This window comes from Perissodus microlepis, chromosome 23, assembly GCF_051167445.1.
Source record: "Perissodus microlepis isolate ML-2025 ecotype Zambia chromosome 23, ASM5116744v1, whole genome shotgun sequence".
NCBI classification, from domain to species: domain Eukaryota; kingdom Metazoa; phylum Chordata; class Actinopteri; order Cichliformes; family Cichlidae; genus Perissodus; species Perissodus microlepis.
In genome coordinates, this window is record NC_140482.1 from 4,010,629 (window position 1) to 4,038,355 (window position 27,727).

At 40.6% G+C, this 27,727-nt stretch overlaps 1 protein-coding gene across 2 annotated transcripts; it reads left to right on the forward strand.

The window, feature by feature from the left end:
- Window positions 1-279: 279 nt before the first annotated feature.
- runx1 (RUNX family transcription factor 1) lies at window positions 280-27,575 on the forward strand. 2 transcript variants are annotated; one of them, XM_084920411.1, is made up of 8 exons: window positions 280-367; window positions 4,922-5,073; window positions 5,143-5,253; window positions 6,986-7,142; window positions 10,858-10,962; window positions 16,712-16,912; window positions 25,767-25,913; window positions 25,992-27,575. In XM_084920411.1, the coding sequence occupies exons 1-8, from the start codon at window positions 280-282 to the stop codon at window positions 26,531-26,533; spliced, it is 1,503 nt and encodes a 500-aa protein (XP_084776537.1). In that variant the 3' UTR covers window positions 26,534-27,575. The 2 variants fall into 2 exon arrangements, with proteins under 2 accessions (XP_084776537.1, XP_084776536.1); XM_084920410.1 differs by lacking the exon at window positions 280-367 and adding an exon at window positions 3,137-3,604 and having other exon boundaries at window positions 25,992-27,571.
- The last annotated feature ends 152 nt before the right edge of the window (window positions 27,576-27,727 follow it).

A 27,727-nucleotide genomic window follows, 5' to 3' on the forward strand; every position in this document is an offset into this window, starting at 1 on the left:
ATGTAGGGTGACATGGAGGGAGAGGGAGGGGGTTGAGGAGATGAATGAGGGGTATAAAAGCAAATCATGAAGGTAAGGACAGGCTGGAGCACTTCATTGCTGAACAGCTTTTTGGATTCTCTTACACGTGTTGTTTCACAAATACTTGATTTGTTCCCTTCCTATTTAAGTTCTCTTTTTCCTCCCTCTTGTCCTTCTCCGTACAGTTTTCCCCTCATACGTTCTGAGGATCTGAAATTGGGCCCCAGTTGTTGGTGCTTCTACACACAGGACCGGAGCATGAACCCCGGGGCTTTCTCCAGCTCTGGGCCTCTGTCTTGGGCTATGTATCTGATGAGGAAAGGCCGGACAGGCAGCGGACTCTTTGGTAAAGCTGATTCTTCTTCATATTTGACGTCACCTTGATCACTATCATATCTGCTCTGTTCGTGATTATGTTGTTTTTGTTCTTAACTATTTGTTCTGTTGCAGCTCCTTATTGGGAGGTTTTGCATGATCTAAATCCTCACAGTACAAACAGTTAAACTGAACTGTGCTGCCCATCATCAGATGGCTCTTACCTGTTCCATTTTCTTGTCTAATTCTGTTTCTTGGATTTACAAGCATTTGTAGATGGAGTTTCAGGGCTTTTTGAAATTCTGCTGGGTGCTTCAGTTGGTTCTGGCTAAAGGCTACCAAAGTTTGCATTGTCTCAGATCTGCAGCCGTGCCTGTTTATTGATATAAATGATCTAACTTTAAAAGAGAAATAGACAAAAAACCCATCAAACATGTGAGAAGCACAGCTGATTCTGACTGCAGATATCGATCAGTGTCAATCACTACCCTGGACAGGACATATCTCTTTAGTAAACTTGTCCTTCTGCTATTTCAGAGAAGCAGCTTCTGGTTTTCACAATGAAATTTTTATGTCTAATAAATAATTAGAAAAGGAAAACAGTTGCATGCACACTACTGATCCACACTGTATTTCTGTGAAAGATATCAAGCAATGTTAGTATCAATAACGTTGATAGGACACTGTGGCTGAGTATTGATTATGGATCAGAGGGCAGTAAGCAGCTCACATTACAAGATAGTCAGCGGTAAATGCTGGCTTCGTGAAATCCAACTCCACTGCCACTGTCATCACTCTTTCTTTCTTTCTTTCTTTATCTGTTGTTTTATTTGACTTCTCAGATGTCTACAGAGGACTTTCATTGAAATAATGTTTAGCAGGCGGCTCTTTGTTTTTTCTTTTATTGTGATGAGCACCAGAACTCTATTTCTGTCTTCAGAGATATACTGTTTCAAACAATCCTTCAGTATTTGGAATATTTAGCAGTTTACTAATAAGAAAAGGAAATGTCACGTTTAAAAAAACCTATATTTTAAAACAACTTTAACTTGTACTTGAAGGAAAATAATGGTAAAAAGCTGTGAAGTCAGCCTTTAATAGGTTTAACGTTTTGATTTCTGTTAACTCCTGATGACCTGCACAGTGTGGACAAATAGGCATGATGTGAAAAATGGATATTTCCAAGAGCAAAACACACCGTGTCCATCTGGGGCTGGGGCATTTACATTTTTTATTATCCCCCGTTGGCTACAAAGACAGACGGGTGTCTGCATGGACAGCATGTGTTTCTCAGGCAACACAAAGCTGTATTTAATATAGTTTTATAGTGAAAGGAATCATCGCTACTGTGTGTACAGCATAGGTTTACTCCTGTTTCTGGAAAAACTCCAAGCTGCTGATTCCTGATTTTTTTATTTCCTTTTTTAGTTTTTATTTCATCCAAAGGAATATTAATGGAAGAGGAAAACAGATATTTGAATTTGGCTTCAAAGAAAACAACTGCAAAATGATTTCAGAGATACGTTCACTTATAAGTTGGTGTGCTGCGGTTTGACATACAGATATACACAGACACAGAGGAACATTAACGTCACGCACACACAAATGAATGGATCATTTTCTCATTTTTGGATAAAAAAAAAGAAAGAAAAACATGATTTCATACACTCATTTTAGTCTTTAAGATTAGAACATAATGTAAAACTGAAACACGTGAACTCCCACGTGGTTACTGTGCTGTTGGAGTTTCAACAGCAGTTTAAACACAGTTTAGTTCTTCATCATTGAGACTTTTTTTTAGTTGAGCAGATAAGTCATAGTTACTCTTTTCATCTGTCAGCTCTTTCCCTGTTGCTGCTTTCTTCCAGAAATGGTTAATAGCTCCATAATAATAATCTTCATTTATATAGACTTTACATACAGTACATGCAGAAGACAGAGTGCTGAAATGAACTCAGTATCTAAACCATTTTTTTGTGCATTAAAGTTTTTGTGTGTGCATGAAGACAATGTGCAAGTGTTGTTCAAATATGAAATTAATATAATAGCAATATGATAAAAAGAGCTTTTCCTTCATTTAAAGTTATTTTTGGTGCTTAATTTGTTTTGTGAAATATTTTCCAGTAAAAACTTGAGCGGGATTCAAACTATCCCTGGTCAGTATAGGCAGCAATAACACAGTGTTCACAGTTATGATGATAACATCACAATAATGCAATTTAGTATAGTTAGAGGCTGAGAGCATAATAAAACGGTCAGGAGTTGAGAGGTATCATTTATATCAAAGTACTAATGCAGATGTTTGAATGTGTATTCGAACTCTTACTATTAGAAACAGATGAAATCATATGAAAGTGGAAGTCATCCATGTGAGTCGGCTCGTTCGGCCTGTGCCGTCTTCATTACGATCAGTAACGTGCTTTAGATCACCTGCTGCCCTCTATCGTCTGTATGTGCTACTGACAGCTTGCATATATAAAGCACGCCGATTCTCACGCCTCGGTCTGCTGTGGTGAAAAGAAGAAGAAAACAGAGATTTGGAGGCATGTGACTCTGACTTTGATCCGCAGTGATGCATTCATATGTCGTTAGTTTGTTATGTGTGGATAACGCACATAACCACACAGTGTCACGCAGGAAGAAGCGCAGCTCTGCCTCCTTGCTTCTCTGCTAAAGCCGCCTCCTTTCGGACGCACAGGATGCTGATTGGTCTTATGTTTTCGGCGACAGCCTCTAGAACGTGTCCTGATTGGCTGAGAGCAGGTCTTTGCGCAGACGAGATGCAAATCCAGAGCGGTGCCGGTAAAAGGCTGAAGCCAAGATCGGAGATGGCCATTCATCTGCAGCGGAAAGGACATAGAAGTAGTTATGATGAAAGCGCTTACTTACCGAAGCAAAATTTGAAATACAGTCAGATACTCTCTCTTTTTCCCCCTCCAACGTCTGCCCATTTCCTTCCACTTTCAGTATGAGCGGAAGTTTGTTCTGCTGAGCTTTGAAGACTACAGGACCCATCTCAAGTCTGCCTTTGACTTCTACTCTGTATGGAGAACGCATTAAACACATCTGAAAGCGTCGGGGACATGTTTGCACGGATTTAAATGTGTCGCGTTTGGTCGGGGTAGTTTGACAGATAAGTACTGGACGACGCGCACACAGGAATCCGCTTCTTGGCCGCAAACAGGAGGAAAGCAGGAGGCTTATAGTGAAAGTCAGCGAGAGGAGACTGTGGACGCACAGATGGTGTTTCCGTGGGACGCCAAATACGGTACGACGTGTTATTCTGGTTATTGTTCACGATAAAGTATGAAGACATGCGCAGAGAACATATTTGTTCTCGTCAGCTGTCACATTAGTTTGACTGACTGAGCTGTTGGAGAAATGGTCTCTGACGGCGCAGTGTTAGTCCGTGGTTTGTCGGTCCGTGTGTGTTTGTGTGTGAGCAGTGATGGTGATGTCCATATACTGGAATGTGTGTCATTGTACAACAACGTAGTCATTTACAGGCCTGTAGAAAACTGTAGCTTTATACATAATATAGCGTAATCCAGCGTTCGTGTACCGGTTTGCTCTGTGACATCCAAATCAGCTCAAACGATCATTGTCAGGTTATTGGTTTGATCCAGTCCACGAGTCAAAGTTTCTTAGATTTAAATATGCAACCCCGCCTTTTCTCAGTGGCTGCGTTTGTGAATGGAAACACAGAGTTATTGTGTGAACTGGTGAATGTGGTTTGTAGTGTTTGTAAAAGGGAAAAAAGTGGAGTCTGAGTTTTGCACTGCTACCAGAATTCTTCAGATGCAAAATGTTAACCATGTGTTGAAGTGTTCATTCTGAACTAACAAATGTGTGCTCTAATACGAATGAGTGTTACCTGAGCTCACTAGGGTCCAAAACTTTGGATTTGACTGAGCAGGTCATCAGGTTGGTGGTTCAATTCCCGGCTGCTCCAGTCTGCATGCCATCCTTGGGCAAGATACGAACCCCAGGGTGCTCTCTGTGCTCGCAGTGTGAATGTGTGTGAATGTTAGACCAAAAGCGCTTGTATGAAGGCTCCAGATTAGAAATGAAAAAATCAGATATAAGAATCAGTCAATTTAACATTTAGATACAAATGTAACTATTAGCAAAATAAACGGTCACACCTGTTCACCTGGTTACCTTCTCCTGTGGTTGTGGTGCCCCGACAACTTAAACATCTCTCAGTCTCACTCTGTGTGTGTGTTTTATAGATCCCAGTTCACACACACCTGTACAGTGAAACAGGTGTGTGTGTGTGTGTCTTTAACCTGAATAAAAAGCAAGCGTAGTCATAATTTGTCAAACACTATCTATAGAAATCTTTCTAGTCATTACCTACTAATCTACTTACTGATTGATCATAAGTTGTGACAGAATAGTGAAAAAAGTCCTTGTTAGTGCAGACTGGGGGGAAAGAAAATATCTGTGAGCAAACAGAATCGCTACGTTTTCTTTTTCTGCTGAAATTATTTCTTAAACAATGAATGAAGAGTGAAAATATATTCTCATACTGTTCTGATGATTACGTGATTCAAAGACTATTTTCTCCTGGGTTCTGTCATAGACCCTGCCCCCGGTCGCCGCTATACTCCCCCCTCTACCACCCTCGCCTCGGGGGGGAAGATGGCCGAGGCCCTGCCTCTCGGAGCCCAAGAGGCCGGTGGTGGAGCTGCTATGGTGGGAAAATTGCGAATTGCAGACCACGGCATGGTGGAGGTAGGGCAGCACGGGACTGGGTGCTTATTTCTGTCTTAGACTAAAATAACTGTGCTGCTGTTTTTTCAGGTGATGCCAGATCATCCAGGAGAGCTGGTGAAGACAGACAGTCCCAATTTCCTGTGCTCTGTGTTGCCTACTCACTGGAGGTGTAATAAGACTCTGCCCATTGCTTTTAAGGTGTGTATGTTGTCATTTTAGCACGGGCTGTGCATCGTAATGGACTGCGCGTACTTACAGTTCACATACATACCAGGTTTTACTGTTACATATACAGTCAGCTCCACCTCTAACCAAGTGATCACGAACCTTTCACCTACTGAAAGTTTCCTGATAATAACATGTAGCATTTATATATTATTACATCATCATGAGTTCATCTCTCTATTACTTTGATTACCTTTGCTGTTCTTGTCCAACGTGCTGTTCAGTATATTCACCGTCCACTGACAAACAGAGAAAAGCAGCATTTCCTCACATCTGGGAACAAATCTTTGACATTTTGCCTTTAAAAGTTAATTGATGTAATTGGTCCGGATGATTTACGACTTTAGTGTTTAATGTACCAAATCTAACATTTTGTACATTTTCCAGCATCACTCACAAAGGTCCGTTTTTACAGACCTTTATACTGTCTTACCAGTGGGTCATATGATCCATCCACCCTCAGTGATTTAACACAAGTTTGTTTGTTTTTGCTGCGTTTCCCTCATGTGGATGGTTTTCCTGCACTTTGAGACAAAATGCATTTGTGGAAAAGCAGCTTTTAGCTGCAGAAAACACAGTGGATTGATTTACTGAGTTTTATGCATTAGTGTTTGCGCATACATGTGTGTGTAAGAGAGAGTTTGGTGCATTATGCATCATTATGGAGTGTCATGAGCGGATGTCACTGCCTCTTACTGATAATGGATGACTGTTGAGATGAACACGCACATTTTATGCACACAGCGAAAGACGCGCATCCATATTGTGTGTAGCTGATAACACACACTCTGCAGGTATTGTTCTGTATACATACACAGACACACATATTTGCTGGGCTGCTTTTTTGCTGCTGCTCCACAGTCTGCCCGACGGTGAATTTACTGTTTGTTCTTGAATAATTTCCAAACCCAGTGAAATGCTTATTGCAGCCAGTGTGATTCCATCAACTCATCTCATTACTGTGACCGGCACTGGTACTCAGTCTCACACCACTTTAAGTGATTACCAATAGGTGGAAGGTATAATTGAGTCGTTTTAATACTAGTGTGGCGCTGGTTGGAGCGCTCTGGGCTACAGACAGAGATGCTCCATAGTACTATATCTGCCCTGCTTATTTGCACAATGATGCTTTGGTGTGATTAGCCATAATATGGAAATCAGCCTGCCTGGCTCTATATTTGTGTAGGTGTGGAAAAGGAAAGTGTGCTTTCTAGTGCGCTGAGCTCTCGTGGAGGGTAAAGCCTAACAGTACGCACAAAAGCTTTATTCAACAACTTTTAGTTAATCATTTGCATCTTTTACTGTCCATGAAGTTCAGTGTAAAACTGCCTCTTTGCCTCTCAGTCAAACCAAGCGTATGGTCAGTTTGAAATTGTGCTAGCCTCTCAGCAATTCAGTCTTTATATACGAACATTAGCTGCTCAGTCACTAATAGATGACTTTTTTGTTGTACTCTACTTTGGATCATCCCACAATCATCCCATCTGCATAATCAGGAGTTTTGCACTCCTGCTTTGCATGGACTGACATTTGGTGCAAAGTAGCATCAGGCGTGTAAAAACCTCTGTGGGACGTGTGCACTGAAAAATGGCACCGAACAGGTTGGATACAAAGATGTTCTGAAAACCTCAAACTTGGATTAAACCCTCGCGCAGACACAGCGCACACTCGTGCTTTTCTCTTGTTTGTGCCAACATGTCACTAGGTGGTTGCCCTGGGCGACATTCCAGATGGCACCTTGGTTACAGTGATGGCAGGAAATGATGAGAATTACTCAGCAGAGCTTCGCAATGCGACAGCTGCAATCAAGAACCAAGTGGCCAGATTCAACGACCTCCGCTTTGTGGGCCGCAGCGGTAGAGGTACGCACAGACACGCAAATACATCTATGGAAATGTGAATGCAGATTTACTGTATAGTGTAAAAGTCGTACAGTGTGAAATTAGCAGGCACCAGTTTATTAGTATGAGTGACATTAGTCAGAAGAGTTTCACCTTTAAATCTTCCACAGGTTGAAAATTAATAGACATGTTTTGTACAAGCATACAGCACAGCTTTAATTTAGGGGAAGTACATGTGAATAAAAACAGCATTCACACAACTTCCTCCTAATATCCCATCCAGTGTCTGCCTCTTTCTTTCTCCCTCTCTTTTTAACGGACACACAAGCACAGTTACTCTAAATCAGGCACAGGCAAATGTCCCTACTTATCTATTTAAAACACCAGTCTTGTGTACACAAACCCTGCTAACATACAGACACACACAATATTGATAAATCCTCCCCCAGCCAAAAGAAATTGGTATAACTGTCAATATTTTATCAGCTGTGCAGACCTTAAGTTGAAAAAATGAGCATATTAATATTTCAAGTGCAGCAGAATTCAAATGAAGAAGAGTGAGGAGTCTAAATTTGTTTTCATGCAAATTTAACAGCACAGAATACAATGGGACCATTTTCTCTCCCAGCAGTATTTTAAGATAGTGTTTTTGTAATGTTGACTTACAGCTAGAAGCCTGTAGTTGCATCTGTCTGTAAAACAGTGTCTGACCCAAACTGCTGTGACACGCAGTGCTTTGTTCTCTGTGCGTCTATTTCTTATTAATGCGTTTCATGATAAGGTGACAGGAACAACACGCAGGAAGGACGCAAATCATTTACACACACATGTGTAAGACGTACAGATGTGACGGAGACGATACAAACCTGCACAAATGTCACTTTCATTTCCACTAAATGGCCAAAAGTTAAATTGGAAATTGGTGAAAAATTTGTTACAGACTTGGTAACAAAACTGCTGGTTCGTGGATCAGTTTTCATTATTGGAATCTGTCTGGAAAAATAAAGCAGTCAATATGGAAATAATCTGGTGAAAAATCTGGACCTTGCTTCTTCATTTTTGAATAAATGTAGTGGAGACAGGTACATACAATATGCCTTGTGCAGTAAATACATATTTTATTTCTTACCGTTTTCTATATGTGTAAAATCACATCTCACCGTGTTTCTGTTTGCTTCTGATAAACCTTTACACTCATGGATTCAAGTCAAGATCATTTTTTGTGCAGATGTCATCATCTCATGCTCACTCGATCAAAGCCTGATTTTCGTTTATTCATGAGTGCAGCGTTTGCTTTGCACAGAGATGTTCTGACTTTAGAACGTTTGCCTCGCTAACCTGTATTTTTCTTTGTTTATGCTATCTGATGACTTTTCAGTCCCCTCGTAGGGACCAAAATCCACGTCCCCACGAGGTCCAGGGGTTTTTCACACTCAAAATGTGGTTTTAGTGTCATGGTTACAATTAGGTTATGGTTATGGTTAGGGCTAGGCATTTTTGATGGTTAGGGTAACCAGCTCAGGAAAGCATTATGCCAATGAGATGTCCCCATGAGGATAGCAAACCAGACGTGTGTGTGTGTGTGTGTGGCCATATATCGTGAAATACAGAAATCATGGTCTTGAAAGAGGAACTGATAAAAAGACTGAAAATTGGTTACATACATGTGCACACACACACACACACACACTGTGTGTATTTAACTTTGATTGTTAGCTAAACTGAGTAACATGATGTGCACATTCATGAATCACATCTCGTCCTATTTTCCCAGGGTGAGATGTGCAAGAGTGACTGCAGAGAAAACATTTGTTGAGACGCACACAGGCTCTTTGTGATCTGTTAATGTAGTGTGTGTGTGTGCATGTAACTCTTTTTGTAAACAAGGGAACAGAAATGCTGTTATACATTTTTCATTCATGGTGTGCTTTTCCTTTGCTTATATAGAGCAGAGAAAACACTGTGTGTAGACCAGGATCACGATCTCTTCCTGTTGGTTGCACAAAGACAGCAGAGACACACTGATGTCAGCTGCCATCTAGTGGCCATTAATACAGCTGAGAATGTCACGTGTTAATCGTTAGTGTTTCCTACAGAAGGGTTCTAGACAACTTAAACTGTTATTCAGTTCTGAGCTTTGTATATCACTATATATGTTATATAACATATGACTACGTTTCATGTATCATAATTTAAGATAATGAGAGGAGACAGAAAGGGAGAGGGAAACGAGAGTAACACCCGACACACAACAGCAGTGGGGCTCTGCCATGTGCAGTGTTTACATCTAGCACAGTGTTAAGTGACTGCTACTTCACACAGACACAGAGATAGTCCTATTAATGTGTGGTACATACACTCATATCTCTTAGATATGACCGCAGTTAAACACTGGTTTGTGATTGGCTGGCAGGTGTCTGTTAGAAATGGGACACAGTAGTTTTCTAAATAAGTAATTAGGCTACATCCAAAGCCAAACTTTAAGTCACTCAAAAAAGTATTTGTCATTTAAATGATCAAACCTTTACAAAAACTTGTTTTTTATAACATTTAAGGTAAAGCAGAGAATTTCGTTTATAAATGAAAGACAGTTTTTTAGTTTTTCTCTCATTTTTAAAAAATATCTACTTGAAAAGATTGACTGCAGATATGTGCGAATAGCTTCATAATACCTTGTAATATTCATGATTACAAGTAATATTCTGTATTATTGTAGAATATGTAATATTCTACATTTGAATTGTTAACTTTGTCTATGACCACAAGTTTGCATGAAAAAACATTTTCACGTACAACATCCTTTTTTCTTTGCTCCACAATCTCAGGAATCAAGTCACATCCAGCAAAGGACAAAGTAATAGTTTTATTCTCATACATATTGTTTGCTTTTCAGAAACTTTTACTTTCAGTACTTTTTGTATATCACACTCAGAAGCTGGAATAAAGTTTACACATCGACCATTACCAATAAAAACCAAATGCAATGTAATTTCCAGGATTACTATATAGAAAGAGCCAGAACCCCCACAAAGCACCTCAGCACTCAGTGTCTTTATCCACCCTGAAACACTGTCGACGGTGTTCACTAACATTTTCCACACCTCACTGCAGATATGTCATGTGCCAGCCTGCTTCAAGGCTGCCAATATCATTCCTATTCTGAAAAACAATGATCACAATGACTACAGACCTGTCGCTCTCACCTCTGCCTGTCCCATCTACAGTCAATGATTGACCCCCTCTCTCTTGAACTCCCTGTGTTTTGCGTACAGAGCCAACAGATTAGTAGGTGATGTAGTTAGCATGGCACTAGACTTCATCATCCAGCATCTGAACTCTGCAGGAACTTAGTATAATGGTTTTGTGGACCGTAATTCTGCTTTGAATACAATCATGCTGTAGGACAAGCTCCCCCACAAGCACCCCCACAAACATCTTCCTTGGTTCCTTATACATATACATATATATTGGCCGGTAATTGAATGGGACTGGCGCAGGACCCAACCAGGCCTTTGTTAGAGGACCCGAGCCTGAATCCTTTCCCCCCCGAGACCTAGCCTTCTCACACACACACATATATGTATATATATATATATATATATATATATATATATATATATATATATATATACATATGTTGTATAGAGGTTTTGCCCTGTGATTTTTGTCCCTTCCCTTTCTCTCGTCATCTCTCTCTTTTCACCTTCCTTTTTCTCCCTTTCTTGTGTTTTCATAGGGAAAAGTTTCACACTGACCATCACAGTATTCACCAACCCTCCACAGGTGGCCACATACCAAAGAGCCATTAAAATCACAGTGGATGGTCCCAGAGAGCCGCGGCGTGAGTACTACTGATGTACAAATGTTCACATTTTCCTCCTAGTCAAACGCTAACCTGGTGTTAAATACAGTTCGCTTGTAGATCAAATCAAATTACAAAAATACATATGCTTGTGGTCAGAAGTTTACGTACAGTCATGATGGGCATGAATGTCATGGTCATTTGGGGGTTTTAGTGAGGTTTAAATAGCTCTTTTTTCAGAGTGGAATGATTGTATATGTATATATTTATTTTCATTTCATTTTCATTTTTTATTTTATTTATAAAGCATCAGATCACCACAGCTGCCTCAAGGTGACTAAAAATGAGGACTTGGGTGAACAAGTTTGAACTCATTTTGGATTTTCTAGGATCTGCACAGGCTGGTTAAATTGTTTCCTTTCCTGGCATGGATCCGGTTAAATGTTGTCCTTTGGGAAGCTTTGGGAAGGGCATTGCAGAATCTTTATGTTAGCCTGCTTTATCCATTACAAAACCAGTTTAATGTATCTTTGTTATCTTTGAGATTATTATCCTGTTGTTTACATATATTGTTGTTTAAAAGTTTTAACCATCTAGCTGTTGACTGAAGTTAAAGAATTTGGAGGTCATCCTCCTCCTTCAACACTAGGAGAATAACAGCCCCAGAGCTTAACACTACCATCTCCATACTTGACAGTTGGTACAGTGTTATTAGGCCTGAATGTCTCAGACTTACACCTAGAAAAATTACCTCTGGACACCTTGGCCAAATAGCTCAGTTTTTCTCTTGTATATCTCTTTCTTCTTCTTTTCTTCTTCTCTTGTAAATATTTAGTTTTAGCCACGCTTGAAGGTCTTGATTTTGGAATAGGGGTCGACAGTCGATGGTGACACTAGTGTTCATAGTCCATGCCAGGATTGATCCTTGATCAATACTGCATTTTCGTTTATAAATGGTTCCAAAAGACCTTCGCAACTTGTGTTAATCTATAGTTCTCCTTAGATCTTCACTGAGTTTGTTGTTCCCCAGTTCCATGGTTCTGAGTATTGGTCAATCCAACAAGCGCTGTCGAGCAAACTCTTTTTATGCCACACAAGTTCTAATTGCTAGCATGAAGTTAATAGAGCTTGGCCTTTAAAACACGAACCAGGGCTCTAGAGTGCGACCAATTTGGTCACAAATGCAACCAAATTTTTCGATGGTGCGACTAAAAAAAATCTTAGGTCGCACCGGTGCAAACAAATGTTCGGGTAACAAAAAAAAATCTCTGCAACTCTGAAAGTCTCCGTGTGGTCAACAACAGACACACATTATGCCCCTATCGTGGACTAAACCAATTAGAGATAGTAAGGGGCGGGACCTCTCTGATTGGCCGTGGTCCAGGTGGATAGAGAGAGATGAGTAGCTTGAATAAAGCAATATCGATTCATTAAATCCACTTTTAAATATAACCGTGTTTTGCCAGAAACGCCAGATTCCCAGATTAAAGCTCACAAAACGATTTCAACAACCACCAAACAGTAAACGGACACGGACACGCCGTCGGGGCTGAAAGCCGACAGCTCGCTGGCTCTGACGCGTCGGGTCCGCTCTGTGTTTATGTCTTTTTGTGCTCGATTCTGAGCTGCAGGTTTTGTCTCTCTCCAACCAAAATTCACCGAGCCAGCAGCAAAAGAAGATCCAAACTACGCTTCACATTTGATCAATGTCGTCATTAATTCCCTCTTACTATTGCTGTTTTGCTTCCACCACGATAAAAATCACTTCATGCACAGCTCTCTCTCTCTCTCAGTGTACTTCAGGAACAGCTTCCCATCTCAAATCTCTGTTTTCTGCATTATTCTTTCGCTTATTACCCACCAGTCTACCGTTGTTTACAGCGCTGTCGGCCACTGTCTTTTTTTTCTTTTTTTTTAACTTAATGACCTTGGATAAGAAAGACTAATTTCTGCTGTTCTATACTGAAGAAATTTTAACTTTTTAAAATTATGCAAAATTGCAGAATATTTTTAAGGTCATCTGCTATAAAAACCCAGGCCAGGAAAATCTCCTTCATGTTCTTCTGTGTTTTACTCTCAGTTACTTTCACACAAAGGCATCTGCTGTGATGTTCACACCTCTGATGAAGTCTCACATGTATCAGTACTGATAAATGATCAGAATTATAATATTTCTGACTGTCTGAGGCAAAATTGAATCGAATCAGGATTTGTGAATCGGAATCGAATGGATTATAGAAATCAGTGATGATACTCAGCCCTAGTGAGCAGCCTGGGCCTGACAGAAGTGGATGTAGCTGTGGGTAATGAGAAAAGATGAAAAGAACTATTGATAACTTTTTTGTTAAGTTAAGGCCTGATCTGTCTGAAATTCATAGCCAGTGCTCTGACAGGGAGCTATCAATCTCTGAACGCTGAAAAAGCAGCAGTGTATCCAGAAACACATTATATGCTGTCATAAATGCACTGCCCAAGTGTCCCCTCTACCACTGCCTTTTAGCGGCAGGCAGCAGCAAACAGGTCATCAGAGGAGGTCGAGATGATGATTAAGTTGAACATTTTCTACAATATTGCCAAAGAGTGCCAAAGCACTTTAAGCACAAGTTTGTTAGTTAATCATTTACAAATGAATACTGTCTATATGGACTGCAATTTTCCCCCCCAAAAAGTGCACATGTAAAACTGTGGTGTTAAGCGATGCGGTTGAAAAATTTGAGTGCGTCTAACTTTTGTGCTGGTGCGCCTAAGAAAAAAAGTTAGGCGTACCAGTGCAACCGTGGCGAAAAGTTCGTCTAGAGCCTTGTGAACCGTCAGAATCACCTTTGAACCTGTGAGCAGAGAAAATCCCAAATAAAGTCAAACTTGATAACCCACCTCTCATTTTTTTAAATCACTAAAAATGTATGCAGTGCAATCATTCCACTTTTGAAAAAAAAACAATTAAAAGAATTATTAAAAGCAAAGAATTACCATGACATTCATGTCCAAGTGAAGTACAAACCGGATTGCAAAAAAGTTGGAACACTAAACAAATTGTGAATAAAACCTGAATGCAATGATGTGGAGATGGCAAATGTCACTATTTTATTCAGAGTAGAACGTAGATGACAGATCAAAAGTTTAATCCGAGAAAATGTTTCATTTGAAAGGAAAAATATGTTGATTCAAAATTACACGGTGTCAACAAAAAAGTTGGGACAAGTAGCAATAAGAGGCTGGAAAAAGTAAATTTGAGCATAACGAAGAGCTGGAAGACCAATTAACACTAATTAGGTTAATTGGCAACATGATTGGGTATAAAAAGAGCTTCTCAGAGTGGCAGTGTCTCTCAGAAGCCAGGATGGGTGGAGGATCACCAATTCCCACAATGTTGCGCAGAAAGATAGTGGAGCAATATCAGAAAGGTGTTACCCAGCGAAAAATTGCAAAGACTTTGTAGTTATCATCATCAACTGTGCATAACATCATCCGAAGATTCAGAGAATCTGGAACAATCTCTGTGCGTAAGGGTCAAGGGCGTAAACCCATACTGGATGCTCGCGATCTCCGGGCCCTTAAACGACACTGCACCACAAACAGGAATGCTGCTGTAAAGGAAATCACAGAATGGGCTCAGGAATACGTCCAGAAACCATTGTCAGTGAACACAATCCACCGTGCCATCCGCCGTTGCCAGCTGAAACTCTACAGTGCAAAGAAGAAGCTATTTCTAAGCAAGATCCACAAGCTGAGGCGTTTTCACTGGGCCAGGGATCATTTAAACTGGAGTGTGGCAAAATGGAAGACTGTTCTGTGGTCAGACGAGTTCTTTTTGGAAATGTGGGACGCCATGTCCCACATTTCCAAAAAGAGGACAAGAACAACCCAAGTTGTTATCAACGCTCAGTTCAGAAGCCTGCATCTCTGATGGTATGGGGTTGCATGAGTGCGTGTGGCATGGGCAGCTTGCATGTGTGGAAAGGCACCATCAATGCAGAAAAATATATTCAGGTCCTAGAACAACATGTGCTCCCATCCAGACGTCATCTCTTTCAGGGAAGACCCTGCATTTTTCAACAAGATAATGCCAGACCACATTCTGCATCAATCACAACATCGTGGCTGCGTAGGAGAAGGATCCTGAAATGGCCAGTCTGCAGTCCAGATCTTTCACCTATAAAGAACATTTGGCGCATCATAAAGAGGAAGGTGCGACAAAGAAGGCCCAAGACGACTGAACAGTTAGAGGCCTGTATTAGACAAGAATGGGAGAGCAGTCCTGTTTCTGAACTTGAGAAACTGGTCTCCTCGGTCCCCAGACGTCTGTTGAGTGTTGTAAGAGGAAGGGGAGATGCCACACAGTGGTGAAAATGGCCTTGTCCCAACTTTTTTGGGATTTGTTGACACCATGACATTTTGTATCACCATATTGTTCCCTTAAAATGATAAATTTTCTCAGTTTTGTTCTGTGATTTATGTTCTATTCTGAAGAAAATATTGACATTTGCCATCTCCACATCGTTGCATTCAGTTTTTATTCACAATTTGTTTAGTGTCCCAACTTTTTGGAATCCGGTTTGTATTTTGGCATTGTTTATTGGGCTCGCAGAACAAGGTATGGTAATAATAAATGAACCTGAAAACTAAAAAACAAACTTCTGATGTGCCATTGTTTAAAGGGTTTCCTTTTAACAACAAATTAGACTCACCAATAATAAACAACTTTTTTTATTTAGTTTATTACAAAAGGTCGACCTACCAAATGTAAGACCTTTTTACTGTATTTGTTGCTAGGGTGCATTTATATCATGCAATTTTAATTGTCCCGACTCAACAACAGATCTACCTCAACTGCAAATTGCACATCAGTACACTTTGCACACTAACTTTATTTTGCACATTGAGCTCCTTTGTACATCCATTTACATTTACATCTGCATACCTCACTTGTCTTCACTTACTTATTTTTGTACTTATTTATTTATCTTTCACTATTTTTATCCTTATTTTTATCTTTATATATCTAATATCTTGTCTTATTGTTATCCTTGTTTATCTTGTTCCTCCAACCCTACCTACTTGGCATTTGTGTATGGACAGCAAAGGAAGAATTTCATTGCACAGAGAAATGCTATTTCTTCTGTACACATGACAATAAACACTTTGAATTATAATAATATTATTAACAACTTCTTAGGATAATATGTTTTATTTAATGTCATTATTTCATCACTTTAATTTTATTTTGTGAACTGCATACTCAGTGAAGACGCACCCCTGCAGACAAACTTTCAATTGAGTGTTTTCATAAGGGGAACCAGATGCAACACTTACTTCCTCTCCCACTGAGTATGATGAAACACGGGGATTTCTTTAGGCTTACGAATGGGAGAAGAAAGAAGATAGACGTGTTTCTTCTAATAAATGCTAATAAGTGTCATTAAAATAACATTAGTCCACTTCACTTCCATATAACATGAACAAAGTGATACTGGTCAGAACAAGAGGAGAAGTAACAAAACAACATGAGCACTTGTCAAATCTGCTTAGCTGTGAATACCCATCACTCATCTATAACTCACCCATGCACACACAGTATAAATACACAAATGCACACTTCCCTTGTTGTGAGGAAGTGCCTGTAACTGGAGCTCAGTATCAGAGCTTTAAAGTGCAGCCACACACACACACAGTGTAATCACATCACAAGCATGGAGTGCTTTGCTGACAACTCGATAAATTTCAGGAATTTTGAGCTCAGGAGTGATACTTGAAATTCTAACGATTTCCTCTTAACTTTCTGCCTCAGGTCATCGTCAGAAGATGGACGAAGTCAAACCAGGCTCCCTGGCTTTCTCTGAGAGGCTAACAGAACTGGAACAGCTGAGAAGGAGCTCCATGAGGGTGACACCTCCTCATCACCATCATCAATCGTCAGCCAACAGTCGCCAACCTCCAACTCTCAACTCTGCCGCTTTCTCCAGCCCCACACACACTCAGATAACTGCTGGTAAGGATGTTTATGTCCTTCAAATCAGTCACTCATGTTCCTACCTGTCCACAACTGTACAACTGTTATATATATCACCATTTTCATTAACTGATGCCCCTTTAATGTGGATCCATATCCATGACAGTCATCCAGCTTTCCTGATGTAGGTGTAAAGGATGGTGTAGCTGTTTTTCAACCAGACCCAGGTTCATTGTACTATGTGTCAGTGTTAAATAGCAAGTTCGAAGGTGAGATGAAGTTGTTATCACCATGGGCAACCAGTCCGGATGCATAGAAATGACCATCAACGATTGTGAAGTGGCTCTGGGTTTATTTCACGTTAGATCAAAGGAAAGACACACATGAACTTCTAAACTCTTCAAAAGAAAACTACGTTGGACATGGATGTAGTGACCCACTCGCCAATCCAAGTGGGTCACTACATCCAGGTCTTCACACTGTATATACTGGTTTGAAAATAGGGATTGTCCTTTTCCCGATTTACTTTTTTATATATGTTTGTCACATTTAATGTTTCAGATCATTAAACAAATTTAAATAGTAGACAAAAAAAAGGAAACACAAAATGCATTTTCTAAATGAAGGTGTTTATGATTAAGGGGGAAAAAAATCCAATCCAAATCCAATTAATTTTTGTCAAGTAACGACTAAGGTAAGGGATTACTGTTGCAAAAAAGGTCATTAAGCATGTTGCGTTACTGCGTTACTAAAACCGTGATTTTTTTGCGTCTCATGACAGTGACGTAAGCGAGTGCGACGTTCGTGACAACAGCTGTGTGCACATCAACAATGGATAATATAACAAGTGCTGCAGAGAGTATGAGCGTGCAGCGTTTAAAGCGTGGAAGTACTGACCTTACTTTGAGTTTGATTCCGCAAAAAGTGACAAAAACATTAGTGTCCGCTGTTCACTGTGTGGGAAGAAAACTTCTTTTTACAGCAAAAAAACCCTAAACTTCCAAGCAAACGCCAAATACGCTGCCGCTGGAATGTGCCATTCACAGAGAAACTGCCGTATCCTTCCACTGACCGCTGCGACACACCTGCTCCAGGGCAAACCTCCGCCTGCCTCATTCCTGCTAAACAGGTGAAAATAGAGCAACAGGACCGCTAGTCTTTGACTTTATTTATTTTCTGCTGTGTTTTACTTGCATCTATTTGAAAGACTGAGTGTAAACACAAAAAATATTTTATTTTATGTGCTGGAATGACAGAAAACAGGTTTAAATGTTAAACAAATTTCTCCCAGTCAGAGAATGTTGCATATAATTTAATGTTTGCTTGATGCATAAAGTTAAAAGATTAAAACTAACTAACTTTTCCATTTGATTACATTTTATATGATGGATTATGCAGAAAAAGTAGAATTGGGCTGAAAGATCTATCGATTTATTACCTATTCAGGTTGTAAATCATGTTTTAAAAAGTAACTAAGTAACTAATCACTTCTGAAAATAAGTAATCAGTAAAGTAACAGGATTACTTTTTGGGGAAGTAATCAGTAATTAATTACTAGTTACTTTTTTCAAGTAACTTGACCAACACTGGTTAAGAATATGATTAAAATACAGCCACATAAATAATTATTTGATTCCCTGCTGAATTTCTAAGTTTGCTCACAAAGAAATGACCAATATCTAATTTTAATCAAGACAGACAGAACATCAACCCAAAATTCAGAAAAACCACATTACATAAACGTTATACATTGATTCACATGTCACTGAGTGACTTAAGTACACATATGAATGAACACTTCAGATTGTAAAGGAAAAGAAAAACATCATACTGGATAGCTATACTGATATGGACTGGGTATGTTTGATGGAAATGAAGATGATCAACCTACAGAGGGCTGAATTCAAAGACAAAATTTTTGCCGAAATTTCATTGCAGCAGTTGAAAATGGTAGTCAATAGGTTGTATGGCTGCCATGTGTCACGGGCACGTTCCTGTTGAGACTACAGATCATCTCCTAGGGGATCTCCTCCCACATCTGGACAAGGGCATAACAGTCTGGACGACCTGATGTCCAACCTGGTGGTGTTGGATGGAGCAAACCATAATGTCCCAGAGGATTAAACATTAGATTTAGGTCAGGTGAGCATGGGGGAAAGTCAGTGGTGTCTCTTTCTGAAGCTCCATGCAAGATCTTGCTCATTCGATCAGTTCCTAATATTTAAATTTACAGTAATGGATTACACAGCAGTGGGAATACATTTCATTACAGCAGAGTGTCTTTTGGAAAGTGCTGTAACTAAATTTAAGGACATAATTCCTCTACTGTTACACTTTTCAATACCATGTGCCAAAACAGTACAAAGCAGCTATCTAAAGTCTACTGCGGCAGAAGTCGATTATCTTGCTGTTACATTCATACTGCAAAGGGACGTGCAAGGGACGACACAGCCATGAGGGACAATGCGAACAGTAACAGAACCAAAAGCAGATCTAAACAAAGCAGATAATGAGGCCAGGGAGTTGGCCTGGCCAAGAGGTTAGTCTGAAAGGCTGCAGCAGCTTGAGTGGCTGGTTTGGCCATAAGGCAAGGTCTACAGGCAGACCTCCTCAATGCAGGCAGGCATTGAGGAGGTCTGCCTTGGAGGCCAACAATTTAGAAAGGAATTGAGGGGGCATCATGGGTGACAGTGTTTGAGGAGATGTGGCCAATCCAGTTATATGGCAGGAGGCTATTTTTTACTCCGGCGATGATTTATTGGACGCCAACTGTGGTGTCAGAAACCTTTGAGCGACAGGACTGGAGGCTGACAATGGTGGCAAAGACTGGATTCCAGCGACTGCAGCAGAGCCTCTCCGGTGGCTTGGATGGAGGACAGCATCGAAGGAAGCTCTCCGATGACTGTAAGGTGATTAGAGTGACAGACTCCCTTAAGCTGGGTTGGAGGTCCACATAGGCAGTGGAGTTGACAGACCCCATCAGATGGCTGTACCGGACACACGGGGATCGGTGAAGGTGGAGTCAATGGAACACCTCTGGAGGCTTGGTAGGGGACCAGCATTGGCAAAGGCGACGGGTACTTGGTCCAGATGACGCTCGTTAATGCATCAACGCATTAACGAGCTAGCCGCGCCAAAGCGTTGACGCGTTGAAGCCCTCGCACGAGGCGATCCGCGTTAACTAACGGGGATTTGGGCTGATGAGTCCAAATTTGTCTACAGGAAATCATACTATCCAGGGAGAACACGAACAAAGATCAAAGGGAGACTCGGACACAATATTGGAGGGTTGTTAGGGAAGTGGGGACAGCTGGGAACACATCAGGGACAAATCAGGAGTAACAAGACAGGGGAAGCAAAACTGAATATGCCACACACAGGACAAGTGAATAAAACTGGAAGTAGCACTGAGACCAAGACTAAGAAACAAGCTTGACACAGGGACAGAAGACAAATCATGGAGACAAGACCAAGGGAAGAGAATGGGAACACGAAGAGAAACTATAACTGCTAACCAACTAAAGGCACAGATGACAGAAATAATCCAAAACCCATAGCCAGAAATAAGAACCAAGAATAATCATAAAAACAAGACAACCACCAAAAATGCCAAAGCTCACAATCCTCGATCAGCAACCCAGGAAAAGAAGGAAAAGAACAGCTAGTCCATTTAACTCCGCTTCTAGTGATAACAGGCATTTGTGTGTCATTTATCTTCTTGTGGCTTTAGTTAATGAGATCTGTTATCTTCTCCATGGATGCTCTATGTTGTACCAAAAGAAAGTATTTGTTTCTCCTCGTCTTCAGCGGAGGTGACACAGAATGTCAGTTCCTACTTATGTGTGCATTTAAATATATCTGTGTGTGTGTGTGTGTGTGTGTGTGAGGACACAACTGGCATCTTAAGGAGGAAATGAGAGTCAGCTAGCAGGAAGTGCTACTGTGAGAAAAAAAAATTTGTATGTAACTGTCACAAACTAAAAAGAAAAAGCTTGCATACTATAGCTGCCATATGTAGCTTAAATGCCCCTTCCAGCTGAAACAGTTCAGAAGTGAATCAACTGAACTGTTTTTGTGCTGTTTAAAAATATGTTAAAAGGAATAAAACTCAAAGTAAAATTCCAGATAACTAAGCAGCCAAACATCATAACATTGCTCAAACGTTAAGTTCAAATACGCAAAAAAAAAAAACATTTGTTGGATTCCTGTTATAACATTCTTACTACCTTTAAAATGACTGTACTGTAGCATGGCATGGAGGCATGGAGGTAATGTGACTGTGGTGGATGATTGCTTTCTATGAACAGTTTGATATTTCTTTCATGTATTTTCAAGCTGTGACGATGAGCGGAGATGTAAAGTAGCAGAAGAGGTGTGTGCACACTGAGTGAAAAAGAAACAGAGGTGATCTCTAAGTGCTTCCTACTGTCATGGACCCTGTTAAAGTGAAAAAAAAAATCAACGTTCAGCAGTTAACTTTTTCCTCGCCCTTTCTTCTCTGAACAACCTGTCGCTCTCACTAACCCCACCAAGCGTTCATTTCTAATTTGTCTTCCTTTCTTTCACATCTATAATTTCTCCATGCTGTGAATAAACAAACATGCACGTAGCTGTATCTCCGTTACATTTGAAATGGCAGCTTATTACACATTTGTGTTGTTGGCTCTCTCTGCACTATTGTATCACTTCCAGTTCCTGTTAAATGCACAGTGGTATTTTTTGTAGCCAATTTAATTAAAACCTTCAGATAATGACTTATCACATAGTTTCATCTTTACGTGCCTTATCCAAAGCACACGCCACTGAACCAGCTGATAAGTTTCTAGTATTCATTCATTTTGTCTTTAGGTATTCGCTACCTTAGCTCATAGCCAAGTCACTAGCAGCGTGGCTTCTTTACTTGTCCCTCCCACATTTTCCTGCTCAGCATGTCAGACATATAGCTACTCTTCAGCATCCTTTACAAATATTTGTGAGAAATGTAGCCTATTTGCAGCTCTGGAGGCCAGGCTTAGTGAATTGGAAACGCGACTCCGCAACCTGGGAAATCCTTAACATAGTGTACGCTGTTAAGTGCCAGGAGGATTGCCAGGATTTATACATCGGGGAAACCAAAAAACCTCTGCTGAAGCGGATGGCACAAAACAGAACAGCTGTGGGGTGGCTGTGGCTCAGGTGGTAGAGCAGATCAGCTGCTGATTGGATGGTTGGTGGTTCGATTCCTGGCTCCCCGGTCTGCATGCCAAATATCCTTGGGCAAGATACTAACCCCAATTTGCCCACCCTCCTCGATGCGTTCATCAGAGTGTGAATGTGTGTGAATGTGTGTGAATGTTAATTAGTTGCACTTGAGTTTAGAAGTGGGTGTGAATGGGTGAATGAGGCATGTTGTATACAGCGTTTTGAGTACTCCGGGAGAGTAGAGAGTAGAAAAGCGCTGTATAAGAATCAGTCCATTTACCATTTACCGCCTCGTCAGGCCAGGACTCTGCAGTTTATTCACACCTACAGGCCAGTGGACACACTTTCAAGGATGAGGATGTAACATCCTGGACAGGGAGGAACGCTGGTTTGAGGGCGGAGTCAAGGAGGCCATTTACGTGAAAAGGGAAAGACCATCTCTGAATCGAGGAGGGGGCCTAAGGGTACATCTGTCATCAAATCAAATTCAAATTTTATTTGTCACATACACAGTCATACGCAGTACGATATGCAGTGAAATGCTTACACAACTGCTCGTGACCTAAAGAAAAAAAGAAAAGGCTATGAATAAGATCGGAAATAAATATGAAAATTTAAAAGGGTAAATTTAACTAGGAAGGAATAAAATAAAATAAAATATAAAAATTAAAGTTAAAAATGAAATATTTGTACAACACAAATTAGAATGAAGGGTCAATTTAACTGGGAAAGAATAAGATAAAACATATAAGTTAAAGTTGAAAATAAAATAACTGTACAACAAAATACACAATATACAGTATAGAAATATATAAGAATGTATGAAGAAATATAAATATATCTATACAATAACAGCAGCTGTACAAGTATTAAATGGAAATGAAAAAATATAATGTCCAGTGTTGTGCAATCCACATTTGTAAGCGTCTTACATGCTGTGATTGCAGCCATTCCCCAACTCTCTGTGAATGGGACTCATGGCCATTGATCAGTGGTCTTTGATCAATGATCAATGGTCTTCCTTACAGATGGACTTCTAATAGGATCAGTGCCTTTATCGTTACAAAACCTCTGAAGAGATCAGATAGGACCATTAAAAACAAAGGACTCTGATGCCGAACTGGCTTTTCTACAGGCATTTCAAAGTTCCTGTTCCTGCCAGTCTTTTGGACCTCAAACAGCTCAAGACTTGATCATTTTGTTAAGACTTGACAAAGTGAGTCCAAGAAATACAGAGTTAGAATTAACACGTGTTGTGTAAAAAAGCTTTATATATCTTTACATACTTTGTCTGCATAGCTGCAATTTTCAAGTCTTCCACTGCCCACAAATATTACCTGTTGGGCTGATTAAGACCCAGTTTGCCTCTTATAGCACCAGGAATGCTCAGATGTATCCCCACTGTGTGAAAGGTTAGGATCTACTAATACTGATACAGGCAGATAGCCCTTTAACTCATAGGACTACCATCAATACCAGTGTGAAAACCCATGCCAACCCAACCAATTCCATTTGTGAGTGACTGAGAGAAAATCCAGAGAACAAGCCTCCATACTTAAGCTCTGGGCCACTGGGTACAGAATACCACCACAAGTTGGAGGTGGAAATACACTGTCCTGCCACTTCATTAAATACTAACCAGGAGCCACCCATGAGCCAGTAGCCTTGGTAAAAGCCTTGAAATAAACAAAGCAAGTAAATGTCAAAACAGGGTGCTGGTTGAGCTCAGTTGGATAAGCAGGCGATCAAATGCTGCATGGCTGAGAGTGGCCAGCCCAGGTTTGAGTCCGACCTGTGGCCCGTTGCCACGTCTCCCCCCTCTGCTTTCCTGTCAGTCTTCACTCCACCTTTCTAATAAAGCTGTAAGAAGGGCGATTTTTGTTTGTATGCGGCATCAGTCCATAATTCCTTCAAAAAAAGAAACAATCAGGAGCCAAAATCAATTATCTAGAAAGACTTCTGTATTGTTTCATGCAAACTGATGCAATGCATCATTTAATTTATTAAGCTCGATCATTTCTTGAAGTGTCATGTAATTTTATTTTTTCATTTGATGTTTAGTTTATGCTTAAAGAGTTACTGACACGAACCTCTTCCCTTAATTTAATCTCAGTATAGCAGGACAGTTATTTTTCTTGAATCAGTCGTACCACACAGTTTTTGTTATCATAGAACAGTTGCTTATTACGATGTAACTCCAAATTCTCAGTGTAATAGTTAACAAATTAAAATTAAATTCTAAAGTTTTATATCTCAGAACATGTAAAAAAAATAATGTGGTCTGTAGTAGGTCTTAACATTAGTTTAATACAAACTCAGATAAACTATAAAATGTGACATATTACACTGTGTTATTATTTATTTACTAAAGAAAATAAGCCAAAATGCAGAAGCAGTGTATAAAAAACCAAGCACACCATTACTACTTCCATGAAGATGTTAATCAAATGGTCATGATTAAATGATCATCAGCAAGTGTGCCCACCTCTATAAAGGCAGACATTTTTGGTCGTTTGCTCGGTCGGGCATTCCTTTGTGTTTTAATGCAACACCAAGGTAGAAAGAGATCAATGTTAGAGGCTCATCACTTCCAGGTTTCTTTCAATGTTTTTCTTTTGATTAGAAAAAACTGAAGAGGTATGGCTTGTTTGGTAGCATTGTCAGCCAAAAGCCTTGTATCCCTAAAACATTTAGCTTTGCAAAATGGCATCTGAGCAAGCCACAAGACTTCTGGGACGATGTTGGATATACAAGTCTAATGTGGATATGTTTGGCCAAATTGGCTTGTTTGGTGAAAGGAAAAAAACACAGTATTTCAGCACGAACATATCATACCAGTCCTCAATCCCGAGGTAAGAATTTCGACTTAATTGCAGCCCCAACAACAGAGTAAGGAAGACATAATTAACATTGTAAGAAAATAGATGGAGGGACATAATTAGGAAGGGAGAGATTGGGGTAAAATGAATGGCTACTTTGAACATGAACACTTCTTTAAAGTGTGGCTTTGAAGTTTTTAATAGTCACATTCAACATCCATCCAGTCTCATCCACTTATCCTTGTCAGGGTCGGGCTGGAGCCTATCCCAGCTGTCATAGGGCGAGAGGCAGTGTATACCCTGGACAGGTCGCCAGCCTGCCGCAGAGCTAACACAGACAACCATTCATACTCACATTCACACCTATGGACAGTTTAGAATTACCAGCTAACCTAACCCCAACTGCTAATCTTTGGACTGTGGGGGGAAGCCGGAGTACCTGGAGAGAACCCACGCGAACACGGGGAGAACATGCAAACTCCAAACAGAAAAACCTGGGGGTGGAATCAAACTCAGGACCTTCTCACTAAATAGAAACAGTGCTAATCACCCCACCCACGTGCAACATAACATAAACTGGGAGTGTCAGTAGCACAGGAAAAAGTCATGTGCAAAAAACTTTTCTTGAACCTCAAACGATGATCCTGTTCATCTGGACGTAGCGTTTTCAGTGGGAGAAACGTTTCGTCATCATCCAGATGACTTCTTCAGTCTCAGCTGACTGCGGGATTCCAACCTTATATACAGTACATTTGCACAGTAACTGAAACTAGCACTGCTGAAGGAGTAAACATTTCTTGAAACATTTTACTGCTCCAAAGGTATCAGTGATTATATATTGCATGTATTTTCGCTCACAGTCCCTTTCTCCTGTCTGCTTGTATCTCTTTCAGATTCCAGACAGATGCAGTCATCACCATCATGGTCTTACGATCAATCGTATCCTTATCTTGGCCAGATAACTACACCCACTGTTCCCACGGCTAATTCTCTATCACCTGGTCGTTCTTCTCTCAGTGACCTGTCCTCTCGACTAACAGGTAACAAACCTATGCGTGGTGACACACGTAGGGAACACTGTGATTAAGTTGTAACAATCAACCTTTGTCTTCTTTCAGGCTCTGAGCTCACTGCCTTTGGTGACCCAAGGATGACCTTAGAACGGCCTTTCAGTTCCCTGCCCTCCTTGCCTGACTCACGTTTTTCTGATCCCCGGGTGCACTATCCTCCCACTGCAGCTGCCTTTACCTACACCCCATCCCACAATCCAGTCTCCAATGGTGCACTCGGTATCACAATGGCAACAGCCATGGCCACCACCCCTGCAGGGAGGTACCACACCTACCTGCCTCCACCCTATCCTGCAAATGCTCCCCAAGCTCAGAACGGGCCCTTCCAGTCCACCTCCTCACCATATCTCTACTACTCCACTGCCGCTGGCTCCTACCAGTTCTCCATGATGACAAGCGGAGCAGGCAGCAGTGATTCACGCTCACCACCAAGGATCTTGCCACCATGCACCAATGCCTCCACAGGTTCTTCCCTCCTGCACCCCTCTTTACCCAGTCAGAACGAAGGGGTGGGTGCGGAGGTGGAGTCCAGTCACAGTAGCTCACCAACAAACATGGCTCCTGCTGAAGCTGTCTGGAGACCCTACTAAACGAGCAATGGCAGAAGTGAAGGGTGCACCCACCCACTTTGTCATGTGATGCACACACTGGCAAGGGTGGAACAAATAAAATGAAACGGTAACATCCGGTGGGTCTGCCTACTAATTAGCAAGCAATATTGAGTTTCAAGTTAAGCTGCATGTTAAGACCAGTTTATGTTAGAACTGACTAATGTCGGTACCAAACATCATACAACTAGGAGCCAGAAGAGTACAGCCAGTAGGAAATACTGTCACATCAGGGTCCATCAAGATAGGATTGCTCTCTGTGGAGGAGAAACAACAAACTGAAGACACTGTGCTCGAGCAGGACTGGACTGATCTCAGCCAAGCATCCTTTGTTCAGTACCAGGACTTATTCGTCATAATGTGGTTGATGATGTGAATATATTATTTGCTCCTGACAAATGTTGTGATGAACTGTTTGTGTTTACTGTAGCAATTTCTGTCTGTTTATACATCAGCATTCTTTCTCCCTTTTTTCTTTCTCAACTAAAGTTCAAGAAATATCATTTTAGACGTGAAATAGTTCAAAGTTTTCCATTGTTTCCATTTCCAAAGTTCACTGTATTCCATTAGCTGTGTTCATCCAAGATGGTCTTCTCTGTTCTCCAAATCCACCACCATTTAATTTTGAACCAACAAACCATCGCACCAAAGATTGCACCATTGTAAAAGCATTGAATTTGTTCTCATGACACCTTTTTAGAGTTTATTTCATATTTGTTCCTGTCTGTGTGCATATGTGTGTTTGGGTGAGAGTCCATGTAATTGTGTGTCTGTGTGTCAAATTTTCCAGTGATCCACTACTGATTTGTTCCATATATAGCAATGACTGTATATGACACCCCAAGATTGTTTTCATCACCCCTTCCTCTCTCTCACCGTCTCTCTCAAATAGACACACAGACTCAGAGAGACATACAAAGACACACACACACTTACGTCATAGTTTGCTATAACACTGTTGTGTATATTTCAATTAGACTGATGTAAATATAAAGAAAACACAACTGTTTCCTGGTCCTTTAATATGTTTTCATTGTTATTTGTCTCTTCATGAATAATCTGCCCTAAGACAAAACACACACACACACGATCTTTTGCTGTTTCTGACCCTGACCCTGAAGTGCAACACCAACACACTTAAAAGTCAAGTGAGATACCTGACACCTGCAGCCTGGA